General features: G+C 38.4%; 1 protein-coding gene across 23 annotated transcripts in view; it reads right to left on the bottom strand.

Annotated features, from left to right (window-relative positions):
* Window positions 1-20,305, bottom strand: part of Lcor (ligand dependent nuclear receptor corepressor) — a 134,311-nt gene extending 114,006 nt beyond the window's left edge. For 10 of the 23 annotated variants that reach the window (XM_058581168.1, XM_058581165.1, XM_046449795.2 and 7 more), the window contains exons 1-2: window positions 20,169-20,305; window positions 19,170-19,243 (exon numbers count right to left, since the gene is read on the bottom strand). Coding sequence is in view for 4 of the 23 variants with exons in the window: in XM_046449788.2 (XP_046305744.1) it covers window positions 20,169-20,265 (97 nt within the window). In the remaining 19 variants the exon portion in view is untranslated. The other 13 variants (XM_046449788.2, XM_046449789.2, XM_046449801.2 and 10 more) reach the window with 7 other exon arrangements.
* Window positions 20,306-21,776: the final 1,471 nt, after the last annotated feature.

Here is a 21,776-nt window from a genome sequence, read left to right as displayed (position 1 = left end):
AAAGCTGGCTGATCTTAAGCCCCTTTTCAAAAGCAGATATCTTTCCCTGGTAAAATCATAGAATCATACTTTACTGGCCAGAAAAGGTCATATGACCCAAGTCTGACCAATAAATCCTCCCATCCTTCCAATTTGGCTGTTGTAATAGAGAATGAGACACATCTCTTTCCAGGATTTTGGACTTTAAGGATGATATAGTAAGTTTATAACTGCCACTGACCATCCTTACCATTCATTATACTTGCCAAAGAAAGAATCCCAAAGAAGAAAGAAATGCTTAGAGATGGAGAAAGGAGACATTCTAGATGACACCAAAATCCTGGATACAATCGTGTCAGAACACAGCTTTACTCTCTGACCTTCCTAGTTCATACACCAACAAAATCTTTCTGACTTAAACCAATCTAAGTTGGATCTCTGCCACTTATAAAAGATACATATAGGCAAAATTCTACAAAGTGTCATATGGTTAAAAATAGGCCTCAATTTTTTTCCAGTTATTTTCTCAAACTTGGCAACAGATAGGAATAGCCAGTGAATGAAGAAAGAAGTTTGTAACTGTGTCCATGTCCATTTCCTATCCCCTAGGTCATCTCCTATTCAACATTCTAGAATGTAAAAATTACAAATTCATTTATGCTTATTACATTATAGATCTATGAGTTCCTGGCAGCAAAATATAAACAATAAAAGAAATTTTCAGTTATAAAAACCTAAGCATACATACCTAAAAAGGCTTCAAATGTTTTCCCTCAATGATACATCATTATAATCATCCTCAAAAGCACTGACATGCTAATCACTAAAATATTGGCTACAGTGAGGACAAAATCATACTGAAATATCTTTCTCACAATTATCACCACTGTAAGGAAATTCATTGTCTCATGCTTTATTATGCATGCCTATCACTGTTTATGATTCATTTGATTCTATCTCTAGCACACTACATCACACTCATAACATGACAGAAAGTATCTCTGGACATCTAAAAGCAGCATCAACATACTCACAAGACCATCTAAAGGTTCTTGTCCTGGGGATGTAACAGTGCTTGCTTGCCTACCACACGTAAGGGTCTGGGTTATATTTCCAACACCCTCGACAAAAAATAAATAAATAAATAAAACCAAGAAATACCTCCTACTTCTTCAGGGGCTGCCCACCTCCAACTTTAATAATTGGACTCTAGAAAATCTCTATCCCTTTCCTTTTTCCATTTGCTGGTACTTCAGAAACCTCCAAATATAACAGTCCCCTCTTAGCCAATGGATGCTTGAAACTAAGGGGTAAAATTAAACCTATACACAAGAATTGCAATTCTGTAACCGTTGGTCAGATAACCAAGCTACCTATTAAGTGATTAAAGAGCAGATATTTTATACAGCGTGAATATACTGCGGAAAGAGATCATTCGTGTCCCAGGCAGGACAGAGTAGAATAATGGGAGACTTCATTATTACTCAAAAAGGTGTACAACTTAAACTTACAAGTTATTTCTTTAATTTTTTATTTACTACTTGTGGGTAACTGAAATGGTGGAAAGTTAAACTGTAGAAAAAGGGGACTATTATGCTGGGCATGGTGGTACAGGCCTGTAATCCCATGGCTCGGGAGGCTGAGTCAGGAGGATAATAAGTTCAAAGCCAGCATCAGCAAAAGTAAGGCTCTAAGCAACTCAGTGAGACTCTGTCTCTAAATAAAATACAAAATAGGGCTGGGAATGTGGCTCAGTGGTTAAGTGCCCCTGAGTTCAATGCCTGTACCCCACTTTTGGTACCAGGGATTGAACCCAAGGGCACTTAACCACTGAGCCACATCCCCAGTCCTTTTTATTTTGAGACAGGGTCTCAGTAGGTTGCTTGGAGGTGGTTAGGTTGCTGAGGCTGGCTTCAAACCTGCAAACCTCCTGCTTTAGTCTTCCAAGCTTCTGGGATTACAGAGTGTAACACCACACCTGCTACTGTCTTTCCTCTTTTCCTCTTCCCGGGCACCTACTCTCACCGCTCCCCTCCCCCCCACTGGGGGTGGGTGTGTACTAGAATTGAAACTAAGGACACTTATCACTGAGCACATCCCCAGGCCTTTTTTTTTTTTTTTTCTTTCCCAGACAAGATGCCAGGTTGCTTAGGGTTTTGCTAAATTGCTAAGACTGGCTTTGAATGTATGATCCTCTTGCCTCAGCCTCTTGAGTTGTTAGGATTACAGGCATGGGCCACCATGTTCAAATATAATGCACATATAATGAACAAAGAAGGAAGATTACATTTTTAATCCCCAGTACCTCATAATAATAATAATAAGGTTTCCATGTCCCAGCCAAGATTTAGAGAAGGATCTGGTATTTGAAATTTTATAAATATCTCAATGGTTTTGTTCAAGTGCCCAGTGCTTTCAAACACTGCTTTAGCAAGAACTGGTACTTTTCTACTAAAAAGTTTTCTAAGTAGTCCTGGGGTAAAAGGGAAAATATTGTGGAGTACTCACTTTCAACAGCCTGAATTTTCATTTTTTTGTAGACGGCAAGATAATCAGCTAAGAAAGAAGCTGAAGTTCATGGGAATTAAAGAACCACCATGATAAACTACAGGGACTGATCAAAAATACATAAAAGAATTCCCAGTGCTGAAGGCCCAGCTAACACTGAACACTGAATTTGTAGTAGCATCATTCCACACAGCTAGTTAGCCATTTACAAAATTAACAGTCTCATGCTAAGATTATTATAAAGATTGGATTACATGTAATAAGGCTGGGGATGTAGCTCAGTGGCAGAGTGCCTGCCAAACCCCAACACCACAAAAAGAAACAAATAAATTGCATGTATGTAATAACAAATATAAATAAAATGTGAGATAATGGCATACTGGAATTTAAAACTTCAATAGTAATAAAAAGGTACAGGGGATGCTTTGGAAATAAACATGTATTCTACTGTATTTAAAAAATATTCTATTTAAGCTCTACATTTACCTAAATCATGTTTGTTAACATGATATCATAATCAACAGAACACTGGTTCACTGGTTCTTTGTTTAATAAAATGTCTTGAGACAGAAATAACCAAAATTAAAATGAACACCCACATATGCAATGTGTGTGTATATATTTTTAATATCATTTGGTACTCAGAGGTACCTGAATTATTCACTAAAAAAGAAAATAATGGGCTGAGGTTGTAGCTCAGTGGTGGAGTACTTGCCTAGCATATGTGAGGCCCTAGGTTCAATCCTCAGCATCACATAAAAATAAATATATAAAATAAAATTATTGTGTCCGTCCAACTAAAAATGAATGAAAAGAAAGAAAAGGAAGAGAATGCCTGGTAGTATAGTGGTGAGATTATATTTTTTAGTTACTAAATCGAGTAGCTCCTTCTCCTATGCTGTATCCTAAGTAGGCTCCTTTCTGATATAGTACTATTCCAAGTGAACTATCCTTTCCCATTCCCCAAAGGCCAGAAAATTTGTTTTTCACACTGTCTGCCTAAAATAAGCTATTCAATTTTTGTTCATTTTACAGAGGTACAAATTCTCTAGAAAAACACAATATTAAAAACATCAATAGGCCAAGTACAGTGGCACATGCTAGTAATACTAGCTACTTAGGAGGCTGAGGCAGGAGAATCACAAGTTCCAAGGCCAGCCTGGGAACTAAAAAGACCCTGTCTCAAAATAAAAAATAAAAAGAGCCAGCTCAAGTGGTCCCCAGTACCATGAAAAAACAAACAAGCAAACAAAACACTAATAGTCAAAACTTTTGATTTCAAGAGATAAAACTCAACATCATTTGGGCTTGAGCAAAAAAGGCATAGTTATTTGCTCAAGTAGTTTTTTTAAGAGCTCCCTTCATGCTCCACTGGATCCAAGTCCCCATCCATCATTCCCCATGTCTCATACAATAGCACAGAGCTTCCCTCAGAGAGGGGCTCTCCCCACATGGTGGCTACTTCCCACTTACAATTAGCTAGCCTGGAGAACAGAGATCCCTTTTCTAAGAACTCCATCAACCAAATTCTCAGGGCTGGTCCCTGAACCACTGTGTTCAATGAATGGCTATCAGTCCCAGGAGTACATCTGTCTCATGTAAATGATGGAACTAAAGGTGGCAGAAAAGATGGCTCTCTAAAGAACATCAAAAAGCTGCTACCACAAGAGAAAAAGATCTTTAGAGAGCAAAACAAGATATTCAGTATAAAAGACAACAAAAAACAAAAAATTTTCCCACAAATAAGAAACACCTTGGAGGAAAATTAAAAAAAAAAAAAAAAATTTACATGATTACAAGTTGTGAAAGAATCTAAACTCTGAAGTCAGAAAAGCCTAGATTCAAAATCACCAGTTCTGTCACATCTGTGTTATTAATCCTTCTAGATTCCTTCCTAAGTAAATAAAAAGGATACCATACTCTTTCCAGGCTTACTATACAAAGTAAATGACAAAATATGTTCCTAAACACATACCTGGCAAATATCTTCTATGAATATAAATAAAAGCTAATGTTTTCTGAAATAAATTGTAAATGGTCCCAGTTCTCCATCCCTAGTACCCTCCCACTAGGACTGGGGGCTCAATAGCGAGACTTGCTTTAGGTCAATGAGATATTAGCAGATATCATACAAGCAGAAGCTTAAAAAAGTGCTTCCTTATTTCTGTTTGTTTTGTGTACTTCCACCATGCTTTAGCAGGCCCAAGCTATCTTATCTTACTAAAGATTGAGAAGCATGATTTGGGCCTAGTTGCTCCAATCACCCCAATTTAAGTGAACTTACATCAACTGGAGCAATGTCAAGATCAACAGAACTGACTAGTAAACACGCAGCTAACTACACGAGCAAGCCCAGCCCAGATCAGCTGAACTACCTAGACTTGTGAGGTCAATAAATACTTCGACTTATATGTCACTCAAGTCTTGTGATTATTTAACATGTAATGTTATTGTGGCAACAAATAACTGAAACACCATCTTATAGAAAAGTCAAAAGAGAAAACTGTATACTTTTTTATGATATTAACAATATTAACAAAATAAAGTTTATTCCTATTATCATAAATGTACTGGGGTTGTGGCTCAGTGGTAGAGCACTGGCCTAGCACATGTGAGGCACCGGGTTTCATCCTCAGTGACACATGAAAATAAGAATATTACATCCATCTAAAACTTAAAAAAAAATTAATAAATAAATGTACTACCCACACATATTTTTAAACTGTTAGAAATAGACAAGTAATTCTGACCTATAGGAAAGTCTGTATGGCTTAATTTTTTTTTTAAAGTCATGGACAACAAAGACCAAAAGAGACAAAATGGTTTCCATTATATCAAAATATAATTATATTCGAAATAAAATTCTTATGGAAGCAATGCAAATAATGGTGCAAAGAGAGCCAAAAATAGTTATTAAAAAAACACCTGAGCTGGGCCTAATGGTACACGCATGCAATCCCAGTGGCTTGGGAGGCTGAGGCAGGAGGATTGCAAGTTCAAAGCCAGCCTCAAAAAAGGTGAGGCACTAAGCAACTCAGTGGACCATGTCTCTAAATAAAATACAAAACAGGGCTGGGGATGTAACTCAGTGGTTGAATGCCCAGAGTTCAAGCCTGGTACTTAAAAAAAAAAAAACTTGACTGGATGGTGAATATCACATAATCTTGTGTAGTTCACTTTATTCTCTTTAACTATCACCACCAATTTTTTAAAATTTTTTTAGTTGTCAATGGACCATTTATTTTTATGCGACGCTGAGATTCAAACCTGGTGCCTCACATAAGCTAGGCAAGTGCTCTACCACTGAACTACAACCCTAACCCCACCACCAGTTTTTTACTTTCAAAGTCATTTTGATCTCCATGAGCTTCTAAAGAAGTCTGTTTCCCCAGAATAAAACATATACACATTTATTTTCAAAAATACACATACACACTTAAAAGAAAACTCAGTTTCTTAATTTCATGTAGATCCCAAAATAAAACAACTTATTTTACATGGATGAAAAGAAAAAAGAAAAGAGATATATGAAGTCGGAAAGAAAGATGAATGAAAAGCTATATCATGCAAAAGCTAATTATTCTTGAAAGAACATTCCTGATAGAAACCTACGCAGCATTTTTGGACCAAATATCTGAAGATCCTATATATGCTGCCATCTAAGAACATATTTTCAACATCCAGTTTTAAAATATGCTGTTTATTTTATAATTCAACCAAATATAATAGCAACAGTATCCTTAGTATCTTCGCTTATACTTCTGCTTTTTGTTTGTTTGTTTTGTTTTGTTTAACCCAGGGGCTCCTTATCACTGAGCAACATCCCCAGATGTTTTATTTTGAGATAGTCTCACTAAATTGCTTAGGGCCTCAGTGAATTGTTGAGGCTGTTGCAATCCTCCAGCCCCAACTGAGTTGCTGGGATTACAGGCATGTTCCACTGTGTCCTGCTATCCTTCTGCTTGAGTCAAGGAAACCAGAGATTGGCCACAGCATGATTGAACAACACAGTCTTCCTGTTTTTAAATATCATCTCTATATTACCTTCTTTTCTATTTATAACTGGCCTCAGAGTATTCTTATTTCTCAATGTAGTTGATTTCACTTGGATCATCTCTTAAAAGAATATCTTGACAGAATATGGGCTGGCTTACTTACTTATAGCTAAAGGTATTTTTACCCAAACATCTTCATATAGTTTTAGAAAATAGTATCTATGGAATAACATCTAAGAGGCAACAATAAAATTAATCATTAAATAAGAAAAAAAATCTTCCATTTTTCCTAAAGTTAAGTTCAAACCCTTAGGAAAAGGGAAAAAAAATTGCAAAAAAGGTCCTCAATATATCTGGTCCCTTATCTATTCCATAATGTTAATTTATATATTTTATTTTATACTTCAGTATAACCATATTAAAACACTCCATTAATTTACATTCTCCTTTTTTAAAACAATCAAAATCTTGCTGGAATATAGCTCAGCTGGTAGAGTGCTTGCCCTGCATGCACAAGGCCCTGGGTTCAATCCCCAGCACCAAAAGAAAAAATAAATAAATAAAATTCTCGCCAGGTGTAGTGTCACATGCTTATAATCCCAGCAACTCAGCAGGCTAAGGCAGGAGGATTGCAAATTAGAGGCCAGCCTCAGCAATTTACGGAGTCCCTAAGCAACTTAGTGAGACCTTGTCTCAAAATAAAATTTTAAAAAAGAGCTGGAGATGTAACTCAGTGGTAAAGCCCCTGTGGGTTAAATCCCTGGTACCAAAAAATAAAAACCTATGGATAACTCAATCTTAATAGTTTTTAAAAAATATTTTTAAAAATCGTCACTGGACCTTTATTTATTTGTTTTATGTATTTATATTTTTATGTATGGTGCTGAGAATCAAACCCAGTGCCTCACACATACTTGGCAAGTACTCTACCACTGAGCTACAACCCTAGCCCATCTTCTTAATAGTTTTAACAATCTTTTTAAATTTTTTTTTTAGTTGTTGATGGACCTTTGTTTTATTCATTTATATATGGTGCTGAGAATCGAACCCAATGCCTCACGAATGTGAGGCAAGCGCTCTACCATGGAGCCACAATCTCAGCCCAGGTTTTAACAGTCTTGACCAAAACAATTCATTCAGGTTGTACCATCACCTATGCAGCCTACTTTCTTAGAAAAATTAAGTTCCCCATAGATTTACAGCTCCTGTTGATTTCTACCTTAAGTCTTCTTGCCAAATGTGAAAAATTCTAGTTTCTCTTAGCTTTACCCCACTTACATGTTATCTTTGTTTCTCCAATAAAATGTACTAGCCTCTGGTATGGACACATATAAAATTAGGAGGAAGTTCCTGGCCTAAGGAGACAGGGACCAAAGAGAATGTTATCTTTAACATAAGATTATATATTTGTAACCTAAGCCATAGGTCTTTTTGAAACTGCTTTCAGCGGTTATGTGGCCTTCTGGTTCTCATATAAACCTATTTCAATAAACATACAATGAAAGGCTATACATAGGAAGTATACACACTCATAAAACCTGGTCACACACGTCTCACAAAGAAAACAGCTTTATCGCTAAATGCTGTTTTTCTTTTAAGAAATTATTACAGTAAAATTTTAAAAACTCTCAAAAAATTTTTGGAAATTCATGTTATTTTATCCTTATATACTGTCTTTCCAAAAGAGAAACCAGATCTAGACAATTTAACATTAAGTACAATAAAAATATTATTGCCAAAAATAACCATAAAGTTTCCAATAGGTAGATAAAATTTTAGTACACTGACCACCATTTTCATACCATTCGTCTTATGCATGTACTTAGGGTAATGATGTCTAAGTCATTCCACCATCATTCCACCCCTGGGCCCCCTCCTTTCCCCTCCCTCCCCTTTGCCCTATCTAAAGTTCCTCCATTCCTCCCATGCTCCCCTCCCCTGCATCACCATTATGAGTCAGCATCCTCCAATCAAACAAACCATTTGGCTTTTGGGTTTTTTGGGATTGCCTTGCTTCACTTAGCATTATATCCTCCAATTTCATCCATTTATCGCAAATGTTATGATTTTATTCTCTTTTAATGCTGAGTAATGTTGCACTGTGTATATATACCAAAGTTTCCCTATCCATTCATCTACTGAAAGGCCTCCAGGTTGGTTCCATAATTTACCTATTGTGAATTGTGCTGCTATAAACATTGATGTGGCAGTATATCTGTAGTATGTTTTTAAGTCCTTTGGGTATAAACCAAGGAGTGAGATAGCTGGGTCAAATGGTGGTTCCATTCCAAGTTTTCCAAGGAATTTCCATGCTGCTTTCCAGATTGGCTGTACCAATTTGCAGTCCCACGAGCAATGTATGAGTGTGTCTTTTTCCCCCAACATCCTCGCCAACACTTATTGTTGTTTGTATTCTTGATAGCTGCCATTCTGACTAGAGTGAGATGAAATCTTAGAGTAGTTTTGAACATAATCATTTTTAAAAGATAATTAGTTCCATTAAACACTCACAGAAAAATAAACATTTGAAAGGTTTTTGTTTCCAGTAACTGTTACCAAAGACTTAAGAACTTCTTAATATCCATCCATGATTAAATTATCATTTTATTGTGATTTATAAATTAAACTTTGCCAAGCTTCCTTACTAGACAATTTGAATCTCACACATATGATAAGATTAGTATTTATTTCATTAATCATATAATTTAAAAGCCACATATCAGTATAGGAAAACATATTTATATCTCATTTTTTATTCTTAGTAAAAGCAAGGAGATTCCCATTTATTAATTTATTTATTTATTCCTGGCCCTTTTTCAATTTACAGACAGTGTCTTGCTGAGTTGCTTAGGGAATGGCAAAATTACTGAAACTGGCTTTGAACTTGCAATCCTCCTGCCTCAGGATCCTAAATCACTGGGATTACAGGCGTGAGCCACCACGCCTGGCTCTCCCATTTAATTTTGATGGGAATTTCTCCCTATCACCTTTGTCACATTTTCCTGTGCCTTCTAATAAGGCATTATCTCATCTAAGAGCAGTGATCCACGAAATTCCCAAAACAACATATCATTTTCAAAAATTTGCCAAATCTCATGCCAAGCATAGTGGCAGAATGTTTTGTAATCCCAGTGGCTTGGGAGTATGAGGCAGAAGAATACCCAATTTAAAGCCAGCCTCAGTAACTTAGCGAGGCCCTAAACAACTTAGGAAGACCCTGCCTCAAAATCTAAAAAAAATTAAAAAGGGTTGGGGATGTGGCTCCGTCATTAACCAATCCACAATATAAATAAATAAATAAATAAATCCAAATCTCTTCCTAACCCTTCTCAGCAACTTGTCTTTATATCAGATACTTTAAAATATTTTTTGCCAAATGCACCAAATGTAAATTGCCATTAGGAAGTTTAGAAGTAAGAAGGCATTTGGCTAAGATCCAGAAATTCTGAATCCTATTCTCAATCTGCTTGATCCCATTTGCAATACCTTCACCCTTGAGGTTTCTGGTAAAAACATGACTAGAGGAAAAGGCCAAGTACCTAACCACACTGTTAGGACATTCATTGCCTTTTTTACAAACTCCGAAGTGCTCTGTCAACTAGGCTGGTCCACACAGAAGACTTGCCAAACTGAAGGCCTAGAAACAGTATCACTTGGCTATCTTTTGCTGTTCTTTCCTCTCCTAAGCCTAAGCCAAAGAACCTCAGCTAATGAGGAAGAATGGGTAGTCTAGCAATACATGAAGAAAAATTAAACCAGTAGAAATATTCAGCCCAGAAATCCATGTAGTTCTGAATACCATTAACTAAAAAAAATAAAAAAATAAAAGTCCATTGACAACTTAAAAAAAATTTTTTTAAATGAGAAGCTGGTAAAACATTCCATTCTAAGCCAGAGAACAGAAAACGTAATAATGTTATTATTTATAGTAAAATTATAGATAGAGAAACCAGAATTCCTCATGTAATATAAAGCAGGTAAGTGACCAGTAACTGGAATCAAAGGGCAACTTGACAGCACCAAATATGAAATGTTAAAAGAAAGGGATGCCAAGTGCTGTGGCACACTCCTGTAATCTCAGAAACCTGAGATGCTGAGGCAACATCACAAGTTCAACTCTGGGCAACTAGGCAACTCAGTGAGATACCCTCTCAAAAATAAAAAAGGCTCAGGAGGCTGAGGCAGGAGGACAGCAAGTTCAAAGTCAGCCTCAGCAATTTAGCAAGATCTCCTCAAAATAAAAAAATAAGAAAGGCTGGGAATGTGGCTCAGTAGTTACATTCCCCTGGGTTCAATCCCTGGTACCAAAAATAAACAAAACAAAAAATTTTAAAAGACTGGGGGTATAACTAAGTACCAAAACAAACCCCCCCCCCCCAAAAAAAAGAAGGAGTATGCATAAAGCTTTGAAAAGCACAGAAATTTGAATTCCAATCCCAGGTCTAAAATTTTTTGGCTGAATAACCATTAATGAAATCTTTAATCTAACCCTGTTTCTCCACCTTTATAATAAGGTATTCACATCAAAGGGCTCTTACATGGCGCACAGTAAATGCTTAGCATATGCTAGGGTTTTGTTTTTTTGGTGGAACTGGGGATCAAACCCAGGGCTTGGAGCATGTTGGATAAATACTTTGCCACTCAATTACATCTCCAGTCCTTTTTCATTTTACTTTGAGATAGTAAGTGCCCAGGGTAACCTCCAACTTGCCAACTTTCTGCCTCAATATCCCAAGTAGCTGGGATGACAGTGTGTACCACCACCCCCAGCTATGCTAGCTCTTTAGAAACATTACTAGAGAAGAAAAGCAATTTTCCATATTTAGATGTCTCATGTATTTCTTCAAATTTGAAAACCACTTGGGATATGAAATTGGAAAGAGATGGTACCAAACAAAAAGAGATTCAATATTAAACAGTGTCTAGGATTTGCTTCAAAATAATGCAGTGGGGATGAACAAGAACAGCCACTGGTGGATGTAGCTGGGTGTTTATAGTACTATTCTTTCTACTTTCATGTTATGTCTGAACTTTTCCAAAATGAGATTCCTTTTAAATTCCTTTCCCTTTAATTGATATGATTAAGAAAAAGTTCTAGCATCCTTCCAGTTTTGATAAACAATAAATTAAAAATGTGGGAAAAAAGGGTAAAAGAAAATAGAAGAATCAGTGGGTAGAAATAAAGGTAAATACCTAGAAAACAATCTGTACTAACTGGAAGAAGAGAGAGTATCTAGGTCAAAGTTCACAAAATCCAGTGGCTAACAGGTGCCTTAATCTCATGCCTTAATCCCAGCAACTCCAGAGACCAAGGCAGGAGCACAGCAAACTCAATGCCAGCCTCAGCAATTTAGACAGGCCGAAGCAACTTGGTAATAACCTGTCTCAAAAATAAAAATTAAAAAGGTTGGAGATATACCTCAGTGGTACAAAGCACTCTCAAGTATCCAAAAAAAAAAAAAAAAAAAACCCACAAATTCCCATACATTAGGAAGAATTTTTTTTTTTTAATGTGAAAAATAAAGCATCATCCAACTGCATGTTTAAACAAAGTCAACAATTCCTTCCCGTGGGCTAAGAATATAGCTCAGTGGTAGAGTACTCTCCTAGTATGCACAAAGCTCTAAATTCAATCCCCAGCAACACAAAAATAAATAAATAAAATAAAGCTTTTTAAATAACCCACTCATTCTACATGTACCAGTGGAGCCGGTTACTTAAATCTAATATGAATTCTGCTGTCAAATGAAACCCATTTCTTTGTGGTAAAATCACATTTTTACAAGTGAGATTTTACTAAATAAGATACAACCTTACACAGAATCTTTTTTTTTTTTAATTTGTACATTATAATCACACAAATATTACTGATTGATTGATTTTGCAGTATTGGGGACTGAACCCAGGGGTACTCTTATATCCCTGACCCTTTTTATTTTAAGACACAGTCTTTATAAGTTGCCAAAAAGATCCTTTTAATATTAATTTCTCTTTCCCTTTCTATTGTAAATTTAGAAGAGGTAAAGGATACTTTTACTCTCTGCAAACCTCTAAAAAATTAACTACCAAAAAAAATGTATGTGATAACCATTTATTGATAATGATAAAATGATTCAGATTTTATCAAAAATAAGCTTATCATAAGGTTGTCTTGCTCTTACAATTTAAAAATGCACATTAGATAAAACTAGATCCTTCAATTATTCTGAGTTATAATAATATCATTGCAATAAGGGCCTTAAAACAAATACCAGTTTTACACCTGTAGTTTCATCGGCTTACATGATAATGAATTCAGAAAAAAAAAAATGCTTAATTTATATATTAAACTAATTCTTTAACAAAAAATAGATTTTAAAATGTAAAACTTGGGCTGGGATTGTGGCTCAGGGGTAGAGCACTCACCTAGCATGCGTGAGGCACTGGGTTCGATCCTCAGCACCACATAAATATAAAATAAAGACATTGTGTCCACCTATAACTAAAAAATAAATATTTAAAAAAATGTAAAACGAAGTGAATATAAAAAGATAAAAATCATTACAAGCTGCCCATCATTACTGAATAACTTCCCTAACTTGCCCTTTATAATCCATTAAGCAAAGGATTTGTATTCTCAAACAGATTTTGCTACGTACTTCACCATAAAGCTTAATTTCATCCTTAAGACATCATTCTCAAACAGATTTTGCTACATACTTCACCATAAAGCTTAATTTCATCCTTAAGACATCATTACACCTGATACTCTATGAGAGATCAAATCTAACCAATTCAAAAATCAGAGAAACCAAAATAAAAACAAAATTCAAAACACCCCTTTGAAACAGTATAGGTTAGCAGAAAACAAAATCATACAGTTAATTTGCCATTAACTATATAACTTGCCAGATTTCTGGATTAATGAAATGCAAATAAGGGCTTAGGGAGGTAACTCAGTTAGTATAGCACTTGCCTAGCATACACAAAGCCCTAGGTTCAATCCTCAAAACCACCTAAATAAATATGTAAGCAAAATATAATCTTAGATTCTAAAAAATACTGTTACAGTGTAGAATTTTCTCACTACTAGAATTCTTACTATTTGAACTCAGAAATGAAATAGATTCAAATGTTTGTGATACAGCAATGTAAAGGTATCCTTCTCCAAGCAAACCCTTGTTATTTACTATCCAAAACTCAGGCATAAAACAGATTTGAACAATGTGGTACACACTACATTATCTGTGATATTTAAACTCTATATCTGTGACATACAATGGTAGGAATTTAGATTTGGATAGAAAGATGTGTCTGTATTATTACACAACTCTATCAAATAACTAATTAATAATACATAGAACAGATATTTAAACAATCCTTTCTTGAATAATTATGTTACTCTCATCACTCCATTACTATATCCATTATTCCCTTCGCAAGATATACTGCAGTTTAGCTTTCATTACAGTCTATCTGCTTACATATTGATTTGTAATATTTTGCAAACTGGGGTATGAAGAGAAAAAATGTTTGTAAAACAATATACTGATGAAGAGTCTAGTATTCCGAAAATAAAGAATTCTTACCACTCAGTAATAAAAATATATAAATAAGTCAACTGAAAACCTGGCAAGAAATCTGAACAGACAACATTTCCCCAAAGATGATATACAAATGGCCAACAAATACAAACATGCTTAATATCACCAGTCATTAGGGAAATACAAGTCAAAATCACAATGAGGTAGCACTTCATACTCATCAGCATAGCTATAATAAGAAAGAAAAAGAGGGGTAATATAAAGTGTTAGAGAGGACATGGAGAAATGAGGACCCTCAGAAAATGCTGATAGGAATCTACAGTACTGCAACACTTTGGGAAATGATTTAGCAGTCCCTCAAAAAGTTAAAAACATGGCTAGGAATATAGCTAAGTGATTGAGCAGTTGCCCAGCATGTATGAGGCCCTAAATTTAATCCTAACACTGCCAAAAAAAAAAGCTAAAACATAAAATTACCATATGACACAGCAATATTATCCTAAGTATAAACACAGAGAACTAAAAATAAATGCCCACATAAAAACTTACACAGGTGTTCATAGCTTACACAGGTGTTCATAGAAGCATTATCGTAACAGTCAATAGTGAAGAGTCTCCAAAAACTGGAAACAACCAATGTTCACTGACCAATGAATGGCTACACAAACAATAGTATGTCCATACAATGCAGCATTAATTTGTCATAAAGGGAATAAAACTGCTGATAATTGTTACAATTTTGGATGAACCTTAAAAACAGTATGCTATGAGTAGGAAGTCAGACATTAAGGGCCACATAATGATTTCATTTACATAAAATACCAGACTAAGGCTGGGGATGTGGCTCAAAGGGTGACCATGCACGGGGCACTGGGTTCGATTCTCAGCACCACATAAAAATAAAGATGTTGTGTCCACCGAAAACTAGAAAATACATATTAAAAGAAGTTCTCTCCCTCTCTCTCTCAAAAAAAAAAAAAAAACCAGACTAGAAAAATCCACAGAAACAAAGTAGATTAGTGGCTATCAAGACCTGGGTCATAAAAGTATTGGGAAATGACTGCCTTTAGGTAAGAAAAGTTCTGAATTAGTCATGATACATACACAACTTTGTCAATACAACTAAAAATCACTGAATCACATACTTCAAAAAGGTGAATTTTACAGTATGTGAATTATATCTCGATTATAAGAAGAAAAAATTCAAGATATAGACATCTTATAATGGAATTATCCCCAAAGCAATATGCAAATGCATGGAATAGTAAAAATAATTTTTAAATATCTGCAGATAGATTAAAAGATACTTTGTACAGTAGCGACATTAAGTTTTTAACTTGAAACCACAAAAAGTAGTTTTTCCCATCTCAAGATCCCACACAGCAGATGGATAGACATCAAAAAAAGGTAAGAATCAAAAGAGAGATTCAGAGGTACATCAAAATACATCAAACCCATTTGCTGAGCTTTCAGAGCCAGTTTGCAAGCCAAGCAAGAAAACCAATCTCATTATTTAATATATACCTTTATCTGCCATACTATGCAGCAGATACTTTTTGACTGTTTCCAAATAATCAATTCAACCTATAAGGATGAAAATCTGCCAAGACTAAGGATATTCAAAGAATGAATATGCCATTGATTTTAAGCAATTCTAAAAGAATAAATGCAACAGTACCTAGGGAATAACCTCCAAATGAGCTTACTTCAAATATAGTACTATTGTGGATAATTTTGTCCCTATCAAGATGGCTTCAAAACAACCTGTTCATTGTAGAATTCCACAATGGAATTATAAAAGAAAGCAATGTGATAAAAACTGCAAGTTGCCTAACAAGGTCTCCCCTTTTTAACCTGCATTTGAAAAATTTATAACCTAACTTTACAAACCTGTAGCATCTCCATGCCCTGTACACTAATCACTGCAGCTTAAACCGACAACTCATTGCTATTCTTTTCCACTTTTGCTCATGCTACTTCTCATGAATGGAATTCTTTTAACATATTCATCAAAAGTAAGCAAAAATTTGTCACCTTCCTCAAGAAGCCTGCCTTCATCATCTCAAGACATTTCTCTCACTTCTCAATATGCCAGCGCTTGCCTGTACTATCATATAGCACATTTTTGCTTTGTACAATAACTGAATACATTACATTTCCTCTAAGGCCTACAAGTTCCTGAAAGTTAGTGCAATTTCCCCAATATCTTTGCCCACAATGCCTGGTAAAAGATGGATGTTTAACAAATACTTAAATGAACTAAGCACTTATAAAACTGCCTTTCATTCCTAAAAACATTAATTCAAGTAGCTAAATACTAGGCAGGTGCTCAGAAGTGGCAAGTTTCCAAAGACAGCAAATAACCAATTTTCACTTCATAAGAAATTTCTGGCCATACTGTGTAGCCCTAGCCCCATTAAGGCTAAAAACTGGCATTCAAATGTTTCCTAGAATTGCCCCAATTATAAATTTGAGGGAATCAGAATAATTTGAAATACCTTTATATAAGTCAAAAAGACTGACCCTGTTATTGTTTTTTTAGCCAATCTAAAGCTAAACTAAAATCACAACTTTCCCCACACTGGGAAAAGCTTGAGAATAAGGGTGAGGAGCAGCCAAGCAATAGATTACATCACATCAGAGAAAGCCTAGATCTTCCTAGAATCTTGTAGGTAATATTAAGTCCCATAGGATTCCTCAATAATCACCTTATAACCAAATACCCATCTTGATCATAATCACTGTGTGAACCCACTTAGCATTTCTAATAAAAAATGCTCAAAAAGTATTGGAGTATTTCAGATTTCCTGAGTAGGGATGCTCAACCAGTAAAATCTATTCAAACATTCCAAAATCTGAAAAACTCTGAAATCTGAAACACTTCTGACCCCAAGCACTTCAGATAAGGGATACTCATATTCAACCTGCACTAATTCCAGTTCAACTAAACAATCTGGAATCAGCAACTAATCCTCCACTACCACATACCCCCAAAAAGAAGTAGAAAGGAAAATTAGATTTTGGAAATAATTAAGAATTCCTTTTTAGCTGGGAGCAGCGGTACACTCCTGTAATTCTAGAAACTCAGGAAGGCTGAGGTAGGAGGATTGCAAGTTCAAAGCCAGCCTCAGCAACTCAGTGAGGCCCTACACAATTTAGCAAGACCCTATCTCAAAAAAAAAAAAAAAAAAAAAGAGGGGACTGGTGATGTGGCTCAATGGTTAAGTGCATCTGGATTCAATCCAGAGTACACCCCCCAAAAAATTCATTTTTAATCCAAAGAGTGCTATAAATTAACTCATTTAGGAACTAAAAAATCCCAAAGTATTTAAAATAACCAGCCAAGACAATCAGAAGATTAACTATTTCAAATCCGATCCCATTAAAATAAAAAAGGAATCATTACATTTGATAGTAAACAGCACGCCTTTTGGACTACAAAAGGATCACTGCCACCCCTTTTAAATATAAACTTAATACAACTAATTTACTTAGAATGCTTCTCTCAAAAAACTAAATTTCATATAAAAGGAGAAAATGTGCGGTGAAATTGATTTTAGTTAAGAGACTATCAATATATGTTTAAGACTAAAATACCACTCTGCACTCTGGACTCCAAAACGTCCTCAACTCTACCTGGAAAGTGGAAATTTGGGAGTTAAAAGTATACTTTAAGAAAACTGATCACCAGATTGAACCTAATTTTGCTATTTAATTGCGATATTTACAGAGGGATTTTATAAGTCACCAAACAAAACAAAACACTATCAAGCAATAGTAACTGACCACTAATGCTAGCAATGACATACTTTTTTAAAAAGTGGGGGGAGAGGGTGCCTGAGGCAGAAGGATTTAAAGCAAACAGAATTAGAATAAAATAAACAACTCATTATAACCATCTATACTAAAGCAACGATAAGAAATCTTTAGGATTACAGTGTTCAAATTTCATAAACTTTTAAAAAACTAAAAGACCCTATTACACAAAACCACTTACAAAAGTGAAACACTACAAAACTAAATGTTCTTCAAAATAATTTTTAACATCTTATACTAATCCACAACGTGGAAAATGCACCAATTTTGTGTTTCTCAAAAATCTATATACTTCTTATATGATGGTGACAAACGACACATAAATCATAAGTGCGTAAACCAATTTAACATTTTAGCAAATATATATGACGGGTTTGAAAGAATTAAACAAGCAGAGACAGCACAGTAAAAATGAGAACTGATAGCCAAAAGGCTGTGTATTTCCTGGAGGGCAGAGATAGGCTTGAATTGGCAGGAGAGGAATTTTTAACATATGTTCACAAGACAAATCATACCAAAAAAAGCTGTTCATGCCTTTCTTATTTACACAGGCATGAATTTTAAAATGTACTTTTAACCTTTGGACAACCAAAGTGATATCAGATACCTTACAGCATTGTTGCCTATATGAATTTTGATGTTACAGACTAAATCATTAACAAAATTCACCTTATACATTTCCATAAAGAAACACTGCAGAAATGTAGTAAAGTCTTATATTCTCTAAGTAAAGGATACCTTATTTTTCACTTGTTTAAAGTTTCAGTTTTGCTTTTTAATCTATTATAGAAAAACATCCCTTGTGGGACATTGTAAAGGGCAGACCCTCCTGTCAAGCCAGAAGGCTCAAACACAAAGACTGAGCTAACCAAGTGCTGTAATTCTTCCAAACTGAGCCTCTCCACACCCCCTCCACCCTTCCCCCCAACAGATATGTCTATTAAATCAGTGTCTGTTCTCCCCCTCGCACAACAAAGAGAACTTCTCACCGCATGAAATTGCCGCTGAATGGACACCAGAAAGCAGGATTTGCATAATTCCTTCCAACGAAACCCCGTCGGGAAGGAGGGTAAGAGGGGCCCAAGCGAATGGACAGAATCGCCCAGATTCTGTTGGGGAAGAACTGGTTCCCAAGAATACTCTTCACAGGGTGGGGGTGCTGAAATTCTGGGCCTCCCCGAGGGCTGGGCGTGGGGGACAGAGGACGAAAAGAGGGCATTTCCCCACACATCAGCAGCACCGAGGCAAGACGAGGAAATAACAATGCTGAGGACAGGAGAGTCAGACACAAGGATGGACTGGGGCTAGGGGCGGCGGGCGGAGCGGAGACACCACACCGGCCACTTACTTTTTGGAGGGGGGTTAAATATATGAGTTAAGCCCTTATGGTCCCGCCGGCCGCCGCACAGAGGGAAACGGGACCTTGGAAGAGAAAAACAGACAAAACACACAGTGTGAGAGGCGCAGCTCGGCCGCCCGGCCCCTCCCGGGGCGCCCCCGTCCACATTCCCTCCGGCCCGCGGGAAAAAGCCACCCGGGGGGCGTCAAGGACCGGGAGGCTGGGGGTAGGGGCGGACTAGGCATTCCGCGAGGCGGCGGCTCCGGCCAGTCCCGACGGGACAGAAGCGACCCCCGCCCGGCTCCTCGGGCGGGCTCGGTCCCACCCCCTCCTCCCCGCCGCGCACACGCCAAACACAAATACGCACACACCGACCCGTGCGTCCAGGACTAACTCCCCGGCCGCCGCCGCCGCCGCCCGCGGAGGAAGTGCAGCCGCTGCCCCCCGCGGCCATGACACCCCACTTGGCTTGGTCAGGCAGACCCCGGGCCTGTGACAGCTCCGGCTCCCTCCGCCCCCATCTCCACCTCACGCCTCGCACACGCCGAACGCCGGGCGCGCGCCCGCCCGCCGCCCGCCGCGCGTGCCCGCGGGAACGGGGGCGCGCCACCACGCGTGGGGGAGGGGTGGGGGCAGGAGAAAGGGGGCGGGGGCCGAGTACCCGGAGACCCCCGCCCTCAGCCACCCCCGAGCAGGGGCGAGGCGGGGGGCGCAGACTCCACAATAAACTGGCAGCGGTGCCGGGCGGGGAGGCGGAGGGGCGCGCGCGCCGAGAACCCGCCCCGGGAGGCGCGCGAGGGGAGGGGCCGGCGCGCGCCCGGGCCGAGGAGGAGAGCCCGCCTGGAGGTCGCGCGCGCTCGCACTCCGGGGGGTGGGGGAGGGGGCGCCCGAGCCCAAGAGGGCGGGCGGGCCGGAGCAGCGCCGCCTCTGCCCCGGCTCCCTCCCTCGCCCGGGGCTGCCAGTAGCGGGGAGGCTCGAGGGCCAGAGGCGGCCGGAGGAGGGTCTCACCTACACAGTGAATAAGCTTGTGGCGCCACGAGTCCAGTTCTTGCCGAAAGCCGCGTCTCTCAACGGAGCATTGCTGCCGCCTACACACCCTCGCCATCTTCTGCCGCCAGCCCGGCCCTGCCTCCGCCGCGGCCCCGCGCACGCCCAGCCGCGTCGCCCGGGGCCGCGCACGCACCCGCGGCCTGGGCGTCGCGCCTCCCGCCGGGGGCGGCGCGGGGGCAGTGACGGCCTCACCTTCTCTTGGCCCCGGGGCGGCCTGCGCCCGCGCACCCTCCCCGCCGCGTCCCCACCCGTCCGGCTGCGAATTGCAGTCCGCCACTGCGTCCGCCGCTGCCTCCGGCCGCCTGGAAAGCCTCCTTCCCACGGCCAGAATTCGGCCCCGCACCGCCCTCGCTCTGTCCCCCAAGGCCACGGCTGCTCCTTCCTTCCCTGGGGCTTTTTGTTTTTAAACCTGCCCCATTTATCACTTCCAACCTTCCTATCGCCCGACACCAACTGTTGCAAGTTCCATACAACTGCTTCTCTGAACTTCTCGGTCGAAACTCCTTCTCCCAGGAGCCTGTTTAAGCTGTAGAAATAGGAATAAATGCCCGGATGCCAGTGGAGGCATTCAGTCCTAAGGTTTTCAAAGGTTAACTAGGTACATGATATTATATCATTCAAAGACTTAGCCAATATTCTTGAATACAGTAAAAACTGGAAATCAAACTTATTTTTAAGTTAAAAAACCCAAGAGGTTCCTACTAGCAGGACTGATCCTATGTAAGATTCTCAAGAAAGTGTAGGAAACTGCTGAAGTAAAGATGAATCTCAAAAGTAGACTCCAGTGTACCTATAGCAGACTTTTGGAAAATGTCCTAATTTCTGATTTCATAAAAAGACTCAGAAATATTTTCGATCAGGAAGAATTTCCAGGTGCCTTCTAAAATAAGCAAATCACCCTGCACAGGACACTATCTGTTCTATTTAAACATAATGCTTGTCTTAATTACTCATTTGAGAGAGAAAAGAAAGATAGGAGAACTAACGGGGAAAGAAAAAAAAAACAGAACGATATCTCTATACCAACTGCCGTAGTATCTTAGGACTCAGACCTCTTCCCCAACTTTACACTCCTGCTTTTAGATATTTGAATTTGAAGACGTAATTACTGTGGAGGATACAGCAAAGTCGTTAGATACTTGATATTAAGGATCCCACTGATGTATTGATTTACCTCTTTTCTAAGTTAGTGGTTTTGATTCTCTGAACCAGGCATTTGAGGAACGGTTTCTCTATCCATAATATATGGATATTATGGGCCGATGTTGAGTAGGAGGGGTTTGAGCTGTATGAATAGAGGGCGCCTTTGTCCCCCTCCCCCATCTTAAAAACAACGATCTTTGACTAATTCTCTAAAGTCCACAATGTTTCATGGGTTTTAAGACTATTGCTAAATGGAGAAGCTATTAAGTCAGGAAGTTTCTGTGTACTTAATATCATCATCAGTGATGAGAGGACAAAAAGAACATGATATAAAAGATTGCTATGAATACCCATCTTTTACTTGTGACGGCAGGGCATCTTGTATCACCAACCTGAAACTTCCTATATTCACCGGTAGGTGGT

Source organism: Marmota monax, unplaced genomic scaffold (genome assembly GCF_021218885.2).
Source record: "Marmota monax isolate L192 unplaced genomic scaffold, Marmota_monax_Labrador192_F-V1.1 WCK01_AAM20220418_F8-fsc00004, whole genome shotgun sequence".
Lineage (NCBI taxonomy): Eukaryota > Metazoa > Chordata > Mammalia > Rodentia > Sciuridae > Marmota > Marmota monax.
This window is presented reverse-complemented; position numbering and strand designations above follow the sequence as displayed.